The sequence below is a fragment of the Phanerochaete carnosa genome (assembly GCF_000300595.1).
Source record: "Phanerochaete carnosa HHB-10118-sp unplaced genomic scaffold PHACAscaffold_1, whole genome shotgun sequence".
NCBI lineage: Eukaryota > Fungi > Basidiomycota > Agaricomycetes > Polyporales > Phanerochaetaceae > Phanerochaete > Phanerochaete carnosa.
Window position 1 is genome coordinate 3,924,715 of NW_006767628.1, and position 8,925 is coordinate 3,933,639.

At 52.4% G+C, this 8,925-nt stretch overlaps 2 protein-coding genes across 2 annotated transcripts in view; both read left to right on the forward strand.

The window, feature by feature from the left end:
• PHACADRAFT_247866 (uncharacterized protein) overlaps positions 1-6,277 on the forward strand; it is a 7,311-nt gene extending 1,034 nt beyond the window's left edge. The window contains exons 4-19 of the mRNA XM_007390692.1: positions 647-838; positions 888-998; positions 1,021-1,203; positions 1,253-2,260; positions 2,311-3,543; positions 3,599-4,274; positions 4,330-4,476; positions 4,529-4,657; positions 4,714-4,857; positions 4,905-4,967; positions 5,021-5,075; positions 5,126-5,218; positions 5,276-5,433; positions 5,487-5,889; positions 5,946-6,049; positions 6,106-6,277. Of these exons, the coding sequence (XP_007390754.1) occupies positions 647-838; positions 888-998; positions 1,021-1,203; positions 1,253-2,260; positions 2,311-3,543; positions 3,599-3,754 (2,883 nt within the window). The 3' untranslated portion in view covers positions 3,755-4,274; positions 4,330-4,476; positions 4,529-4,657; ... (6 more) ...; positions 5,946-6,049; positions 6,106-6,277. The remainder of the gene's footprint in view (positions 1-646; positions 839-887; positions 999-1,020; positions 1,204-1,252; positions 2,261-2,310; positions 3,544-3,598; positions 4,275-4,329; positions 4,477-4,528; positions 4,658-4,713; positions 4,858-4,904; positions 4,968-5,020; positions 5,076-5,125; positions 5,219-5,275; positions 5,434-5,486; positions 5,890-5,945; positions 6,050-6,105) is intronic.
• A 141-nt stretch (positions 6,278-6,418) lies between these two features.
• PHACADRAFT_111819 (uncharacterized protein) overlaps positions 6,419-8,925 on the forward strand; it is a 3,503-nt gene continuing 996 nt past the window's right edge. The window contains exons 1-6 of the mRNA XM_007390693.1: positions 6,419-7,105; positions 7,298-7,342; positions 7,396-7,970; positions 8,020-8,210; positions 8,257-8,345; positions 8,399-8,469. Coding sequence (XP_007390755.1) covers positions 6,902-7,105; positions 7,298-7,342; positions 7,396-7,970; positions 8,020-8,210; positions 8,257-8,345; positions 8,399-8,469 — 1,175 coding nt within the window. The 5' untranslated portion in view covers positions 6,419-6,901. The remainder of the gene's footprint in view (positions 7,106-7,297; positions 7,343-7,395; positions 7,971-8,019; positions 8,211-8,256; positions 8,346-8,398; positions 8,470-8,925) is intronic.

Here is an 8,925-nt window from a genome sequence, read left to right on the forward strand (position 1 = left end):
TGAGATCAAGTTCGGCCAGATCTACCTTTCGCGACCGACGGTTACAGAAGCGGACGGTTCTGTTGTGCCAATATTCCCGCAGGAGGCCAGGTTGCGGAACTTGACGTACTCGGCGCCGTTGTATGTTGAAATGAAGAAGAGGACACTAGTAGGGAGAGAGGACCCTGATAGCACCACCGGAGACTTGGTTTGGGAGCAAGAACATGATGAGTCACCTGAGGACACGAGGAAGGTGTGGATAGGAAAGGTGCGTCTACCTGAAGTTCGGTGTTGATCCTTCGTCTGAGTTGCTGTCACAGGTCCCCATTATGCTGAGGTCAACATTTTGTATCCTCAACAAGTTGACGCAAGAGGAGCTCTTTGACTTGAATGAATGTCCCTATGACTCTGGAGGATATTTTATCATCAACGGTTCGGAGAAGGTCCTCATCGCTCAGGAGCGCATGGCTACGAATCATGTCTACGTCTTCGCTAAGGCTCAGCCGTCCCCGATCAGTTTTCTCGCTGAGATTCGTAGTGCTGTCGAGAAGGGTGGCAAGACCATCAGTCAGTTCCAAGTGAAGCTGTACCACAGAAACCAAGAACGCTCGGTGAGTAGACTGGTAAAGTGCGTCTGTTGACCAGCTTATAGCTTTGCGCCGCGTAGTTGGGCAATGTCATGAAAGCAACTATCCCTTATATCAAGGTCGACATCCCCATCTGGGTCGTTTTCCGCGCGCTTGGCGTCATCTCTGACCGTGATATTCTTGAGCATATTTGCTACGACATGCAGGATGCGCAAATGCTCGAAATGCTCAAGCCTTGCATCGACGATGGTTTTGTCATTCAGGACCGCGAGGTATGCGTGATTGGGTCATAAATATCAACATGCCCTGATGTATTCCTAGATTGCCCTCGACTTCATTGGGAATCGAGGAACGACCACTGGTCTGAATCGTGAGCGTCGTCTTCGATATGCGCAAGAAATTTTGCAAAAGGAGATGTTGCCGCATATCCATGTCTGAGGGTTCGGAATCGAAGAAGGCATACTTCTTCGGTTACATGATTCACCGTCTGCTACTGGCAGCCCTGGAACGACGGGATCTCGACGATCGTGATCACTTCGGAAAGAAACGTCTGGATCTGGCAGGACCTCTGCTTGCAAACCTTTTCCGTATGCTCTTCCGCAAGCTCACCCGCGACGTCTATCGGTACTTGCAGAAGGTGCGTCATGCGTACGCTCGCATACCTGGGGTACTCACAGGACCTCTAGTGCGTCGAGACTCACAAGGAGTTCAATCTTTCACTCGCCGTCAAACATAACACGATTACCAACGGTCTCAAGTACTCGTTGGCTACTGGTAACTGGGGAGACCAGAAAAAGTCCATGTCCGCCAAAGCTGGTGTCTCGCAAGTGCTTAACAGATACACTTACGCTTCCACTCTTTCCCACCTTCGTCGTTGTAACACTCCCCTCGGACGAGAAGGAAAGATCGCGAAGCCCCGCCAGCTGCACAACACTCATTGGGGCATGGTCTGTCCCGCTGAGACGCCAGAAGGTCAGGCTTGCGGTCTGGTCAAGAACCTGTCTCTCATGGCTTGCATCTCTGTTGGCTCGCTTTCTGCTCCTGTCATCGAGTTCTTGGAAGAGTGGGGTTTGGAGTCACTGGAGGAGAACGCGCACTCAACCACGCCGTGTACGAAGGTCTTCGTCAACGGTGTCTGGATGGGCGTCCATCGAGACCCAGCGAACTTAGTCAAAACTATCAAGAAGCTCCGTCGAAAGGATGATATCAGCCCCGAAGTCTCGGTCGTTCGAGATATCCGCGAGCGAGAACTGCGTCTCTATACAGATGCTGGACGCGTCTGCCGGCCGCTCTTCATCGTCGAAAACAACCAGCTTACTCTGCGCAAGAAGCACATTGAATGGATCGCTAGCGGAGTGCCGCAATACGATGACGCAGGGAGTCGGCTTCTGAAGGAAGATGGCACGTACGACAATCAACCCTATGAGTGGAGCAACCTCGTTAAGGACGGTGTTATTGAGCTGCTGGACGCGGAGGAAGAGGAGACTGTTATGATCTGCATGACGCCAGAGGACCTCGAGAATGCCCGGTTGCAGCAGGCCGGAATCGACTCTCATCGTGACGAGAGCGAATTTGATCCTTCCGCGCGGCTGAAGAACTTTTCGATGGCGCATCTGTGGACACACTGCGAGATTCATCCCAGCATGATCTTAGGGGTTTGCGCGAGTATCATTCCTTTCCCTGACCACAATCAGGTATGATGAAGCTCTGCTCAACTGGGTCTGTTGACTAACGTATCTCATAGTCTCCTCGTAACACCTACCAGTCGGCTATGGGTAAGCAGGCTATGGGCATCTACCTCACAAACTTCCTCGTCCGCATGGACACTATGGCGAACATCCTCTACTACCCTCAGAAGCCGCTGGCGACGACTCGTTCGATGGAGTATCTGAAGTTCCGAGAACTCCCTGCTGGACAGAATGCGATCGTCGCCATTCTTTGCTATAGCGGCTATAACCAGGAAGACTCCGTCATTATGAACCAGAGCTCCATTGATCGTGGCCTCTTCCGGAGTATGTACTACCGCAGCTATATGGATCTCGAGAAGAAGAGCGGCGTACAGCAGCTCGAAGAGTTCGAGAAGCCGACCCGGGATACTACTCTCCGTATGAAGCACGGCACGTACGACAAGCTCGAAGACGACGGCCTTATCGCGCCTGGCACCGGCGTCAACGGCGAGGATATCATTATTGGCAAGACCGCCCCCATCCCACCGGACAGCGAAGAGCTTGGCCAGCGAACACGGACACATACCAAGCGTGACGTATCGACGCCGCTCAAGAGTACTGAGAGCGGCATCATCGACCAGGTGCTCATCACGACGAACGCGGAAGGTCAAAAGTTTGTCAAAATTCGTGTTCGGTCTACTCGTATTCCCCAAATCGGAGACAAGTTCGCTTCTCGTCACGGACAGAAGGGAACCATTGGCATCACTTATCGCCAAGAGGACATGCCGTTCACAGCGGAGGGTATCACTCCTGACATCGTCATTAACCCTCACGCCATTCCCTCACGCATGACTATCGGTCACTTGGTCGAGTGTCTGCTCTCGAAGGTCGCCACCATCGTTGGAAATGAGGGTGATGCTACACCGTTCACTGATCTCACCGTCGAGTCCGTCTCGCAGATCCTTCGCGAGCAGGGCTACCAGTCCCGTGGCCTTGAAATTATGTACCACGGTCACACCGGCCGTAAGCTGCAGGCTCAGGTCTACTTTGGCCCGACATACTACCAGCGTCTCAAGCACATGGTTGATGACAAGATCCACTCGCGTGCGCGTGGCCCGGTACAAATCCTCACCCGCCAGCCGGTCGAGGGTCGCAGTCGAGACGGTGGTCTTCGTTTCGGAGAGATGGAGCGTGATTGTATGATCTCGCACGGTGTAGCTGCGTTCTTGAAGGAGCGTCTGTTCGAGGCTAGCGACGCCTATCGGTTACACGTCTGCGACATCTGCGGTCTTACCGCGATTGCTAATCTTGTGGGTCTCCATTTTGACACGCCTCCAACGTGTTGAGCTAACTTCTCTTCCGCAGAAAAAGCAGACGTTCGAATGTCGATCGTGCAAAAACAAGACGGCATGCTCGCAGCTTTACATTCCGTACGCGGCGAAGTTGCTGTTCCAGGAGCTGCAAAGTATGAACATCGCAGCCCGTTTGTACACCGTATCAACAGGGCGGATACGAGATTAGACCTTAATGCAGATGCTTTCGCTCGATGTTTTGCTATGTATTTTACAATTATCCGTCCGTTCGATTTCGAACTACTACGGGACAATCAATATATGGTGTGTAATAATCTAAACATCCTTCATCAGTCCCTCTCGTTCATATTCTTCGCCGTCGTGATGTTGGTTGCGCCGCCTTTTCGCAGGATCCTCGTCCTCGCTGAGCTCGTGCGCATCCTCATCACCAATCTCGAAGACAACAGCGTCCTCCGCCATCGAGCCCGGCCCACGGCCGACGAGCGTCGCAGTGTCGTCATCATCATGCTGGAAAGGTCCATTGGCTTCTGTTCGCCGTTCAATCGCCTCGAGGTCGTAGTCTTCGGCATCTTCCTCTTCTTGAGCGAGCTCGTCGAACATCGCCAGTCGCCTGTTGTTTGGCGTGGGTCGCCACAGGTAACCGACCACGACAAAATCAATCAGGTAAAGGAGGGCGAGCCAGCCGTCGAGCAACCACCACTGGAACTTCCATGATCTGGCGCCGTAGTCTGTGACATACGGTAAGCTGCTGCGCCTGTGACCTGGTGCATGAGTATTACACACCTTCGGCAAGACGTCCAGAAAATGTCATCGACGAAACAACGAAGAAGATAACGACCATGAGAACCGTGAAGAGTAGGAGGCGGTAGAGACGCTGGAACATCCCCAACTTGAAGCGTTGCTTCCTCGCAGCTAGTTGATTGATAGTAGCTGTATTCGCACTTATAAGCAGTCTATTAAGTCTGAATGAGGGACTGCTCACCATTAAGAGCGTAGAGGATCCAAAGCAAGAAGCCGCTCAAAGTGAAAGCTAGAGGAATGACGAAAAGGAGAAGCACAAAAGCAGATGTCGACTCAAGCTCAAGCTCAACAATTCCGATAGCATACAGCACTGAGTACGAAGGAGCGTTCAGAAGCAGTTGCCGCGATACCCTTATGCTGACGTACCTCCGAAGATAAAGTGCGCTACAGCGAGCAGCTGGCAGCGAATCATCGTCTTGCCAAGAGACTCACGAACCACACTCAAACCAAGAGAAACGACCAGAAGCAGGAAGAACGAAAGTGCATTACGCCCGGCATCCAGAATGGCCACTGTTTCTAGTGAGATTAGGTCAGGGGTGAGCAGATGTAACACCTACCGATGATGAGGAACGCCGTAGACGATGTGCCCTTGCCGTGCGCATTGAGGAAGCGGTAGTACGCTGTATGATTACCGTCAGTCTAAGATCCACCATTTAGATACTCAAGCTCCCACCCCAACTGGCAAGCATTTCGACTACGAGGAAACCAAGAAGGCTAGATAGATAATACTGGCAAGACTGTAAGTTACGCTTAGAGTATAGGCTATGAAAGGGCTTACCTGAATGGGGAGAAGATCCTGCAGGTTTCTGTAGCATTGCCAGGCCCAAACCCCTCCAATGATCGTGTACACGATGAACATGGTGAGGTAGAACTTCAAGACAGTTGTCAGTTGACGTACGATGGTAGCATCACTTCTGAATGTACGTACATCCACTTTCGGGTACTCAGCGGCGGAAAGTTTGCCGTTGAACTTATTTTGGAATAGAACAGTGCCTTGATATTTGGGATGGAAGGGGACATCTGTCGGAGCCTGCCTTGGTGAATTGTTGTTATCGCTGGATTGCAGTACAGTAACGGGAACGATTGCTGAAGATACAGCGACGTTAGGGGCCGAATATATGTTGTGAAGAACGCCTTACCGACACAATAATACCCCGTCTTTCGTACGAGGTACTGGATAGGTTCTTGATAGTGGAGAATGCCTGAAGGACTTTGATTAAGAGGCTGATCGTTTTGTCGCCTAGCAAACTGCTGCGGTAGACTCCTGGCGAACCGGCTGCCGCGCCTCCAGGGGGTGGTATAATCGTTATCGGCGTCGGGAGGTGTCGGATTGCCTTCGGGGTTATCCCAGAATCCACTGGAGGCAATTTCTGTTGACTCAGAGACGTCTTCACGGTTGCCGGAGGAGAAGGCTACCCTAGCCGACCAGAAGCTTGTCTCGTTGAGCGACTTCCCCTCCGGTAGGTCGATGATGAAGCGGCCGAGTTGTGAGTTATCGCAAAACCCCCCTCGGACAGCGTCAGAAGTGCAGACATATGTCTTCTGCTGACTATGTTCATGACACAAATCCAAATGAGCAAGCGACCGCAACGACTCACCGGCATGAAGTCGTCTTGTGAAGTGACTTTGCCTAGATACGACATGTCTTTCCATTCGTATATTACCATTGATAGCTGCCCTTGGGACGTGCTATCGAATGTAACTGCATGTATTGCATTGAGTCCGAAGGTATACCTAAGCCCACTGGCACACGCGCACCATTTATGAACGTATTGCTCCCTCCCCACATTCCAGAGCATATTTGGCGATCGTAGTCAGCGTCAGACACAGGCACATCGTATCCTGCAGCTAGAGTTGATGCAAGCAGAAGAGTGAGGGATGTAGAGAGTAATGAACTCCGAAGTCTGGGTAGCAGCATGGCGAGTGCACCCTATGGGACGCGGATGAGTGGGTGAAGGCTAAGCGCTCGAGAGTGCGTTGCTGTCAACAGGCGCCCTGTGATCGCCCTTCGGGCCGGCACGCGAGGAATATTTGTTTCCGACCATGATACCCGCTTTTGCCGATGTTCCTCATGCATATGATCTTAAATGAAAGGTCGTGTATTTTGTTCGTATGTTGACTCGCACATCTCATTCTCTCATCTTGCTTTAGCCAGGACACTCATCGCCTGTTTTCTTGGAGTCTGGCATGTGGCAGACTTCTTTAGGTATCGCCGTCGTGGCCTCAGGAGCGGTGGCTCAATGATTGAGGCGTACAATGTGGGTGCGTCTGCGGCAGCTACCAAAATCCGCCGCGAGCCGAGGCGACAAGGCGGAGGCAGCGGATAACCATTGCAGATGCTCCCGGTGGTAAAACGGCGTGTCGTGTGCGACTGAACATAGCGGTGGGTCCCTAGCGAGCTCCAACTGACGCGTCACAAGCTACTTGTAGTAGTCGGCTTGTCCATGCAACTGAGGCTGGCGGGGGCTGACGGCTACTGGCTCTGCGCTCGTCCGACATATAACATATCGTTCTCATCTGTTCCCCATATTTCCACCGCCCTCTGGTACCCGTCATGCCTGTCCCTGCTGTTGTCCGCGACTCCTTCATTGGCACCGTCGTCTACTTCGCATCAGGGCAACAGTATTTCCGTCACCCAGAGGAACAGCCTGATTTTGTACTTCCGGAAAAGTACGCCAAAGCATCGCAGAAGCGGCTAACGCAGCGAAGTGATCGGTCCGACGCTTCTTCTCAAACGCAATCCGAAGCTGCCACTATTGTCGATCCTCCGCTATCAGGCAGAAACGCCAGCACAGTTCATGCCGAGAACGACAACAGACTCAGAGATAACCAGACTGCCGAGAATGCGTCGCAGGCGGGGGCCGCTCGACCGTCTTTCGACGTCGAGAAAGGCGAGAAAGGCAAAGTTAAACAGAAAGAAATCGTCGCCGAACAACCTTTGGACAACGAGATAGTAGACTGGTATAGCCCAGACGACCCCGAATGCCCTCGCAACGTGCGTCGTGATTACTGCTATGCGCGTGCTTGAGGCTCACAAGTGCGCCGCAGTGGTCGTTCTTCAAACGTTGCTTTGTGACGTTCAACATATGCCTTCTGACATTCAGCATCTACATCGGTTCAGCAATTTACTCTCCCGGTATCGAATTAGTCGCCGAACAGTTTGGAGTCTCAGACGTCGCTGCGACGCTCGGCCTCACCCTATTCGTCGTGGGCTACGGTATCGGACCCATGTTCTTGAGCCCGCTTTCCGAAATCCCGCAGTTTGGCAGGACAACCGTCTATATTCTAGCTATGCTCGTCTTCGTCTGCGTCCAAGTGCCGACGGCTCTTTCCAAGAATCTTGGCGCACTTCTCCCACTCCGTTTCCTTGCAGGCTTTGTTGGCTCTCCACCGCTGGCAACTGGAGGCGCGAGTGTTGCAGACATGTGGGCGCCCGAAGATCGCGCCGTCGTCATCGGTCTCTGGGGCTTAGCGGCCGTCTGCGGACCTGTTCTTGGTCCACTGGCCGGTGGCTTTGCTGCCCAGGCTAAAGGCTGGACCTGGACCATCTGGATCTTGCTCCGGATCTCCGGTGGATCACTCGCCTGGCTCTCACTCACACTACCAGAGACTTCCGCGCAAGCGTGAGTGTACTTCAAGCTCATCCACTACTCTCGCCTGACGTGATTTTAGGATCCTCTTTCGTCGTGCCGACCGCCTCCGTCGTCTGACTGGCAACCCGAATCTTAAATCCCAGGGTGAAATTGACGGGGAGCACATGACGATGGGCGAGATCGCACAAATGACACTAGTCCGGCCATTCTTGCTTACTTTCAGAGAGCCCATCGTGTTCGTCATGAACCTTTACGTCGCCTTGGCTTATAGTAAGCTTTCCTGGATTTCCCCGAGCATGTATTAATTGCTCCGTAGGCATTCTGTACTTATTCATTGCGTCTTTCAACGTGGTCTTCATTGAGAACCACGGATCTAACCTCGGGGAGAATGGCCTGGCGTTCATGGTGTCCCTAGCCCAGTCGCGTTTGCAGATTTCAAAACTGAGCATGCGTCATAGGGCTTATTCATTGGTGCAATTGTTACCTACGCCTTTTTTGCGCCATACGCTATCTACGTCCTGAAACCGATGTTCAAGGATGGAGAAGAGAGCATGACCTAGTCCCATATCGTATTGTTATTTGGAGCTGAGTTGATAATAACAACAGATTTCATCCCCGAGAACCGTCTTCCAGTCGCGATGGTGGGCGCAATTTTTCTACCGATCTCCCTGTTCTGGTTCGGTTGGACGAGCTTCTCGAGCATCAACTTTATCGTGCCTATCATCGGCTCCGCATTCTTTTCAGTAGGGACGTTCCTCCTTTTCCAAGCTGGTCTGAAGTGGGTAGTTCCAATTTTATCAAACTGACTCCCTTCTCACCGGCTCGCTTCGGTTGCAGCTACTTGTCTGACTGCTACCCACGCTACGTGGCCTCAATCCTTGCCGATAATGACTTTTTTCGATCGTGCGTCGGTGCGGCGTTCCCTCTGTTCAGCACGGGTGTGTGACTCGTATATGATGGTGAGTTCGTGCTAACGGTCACCTCA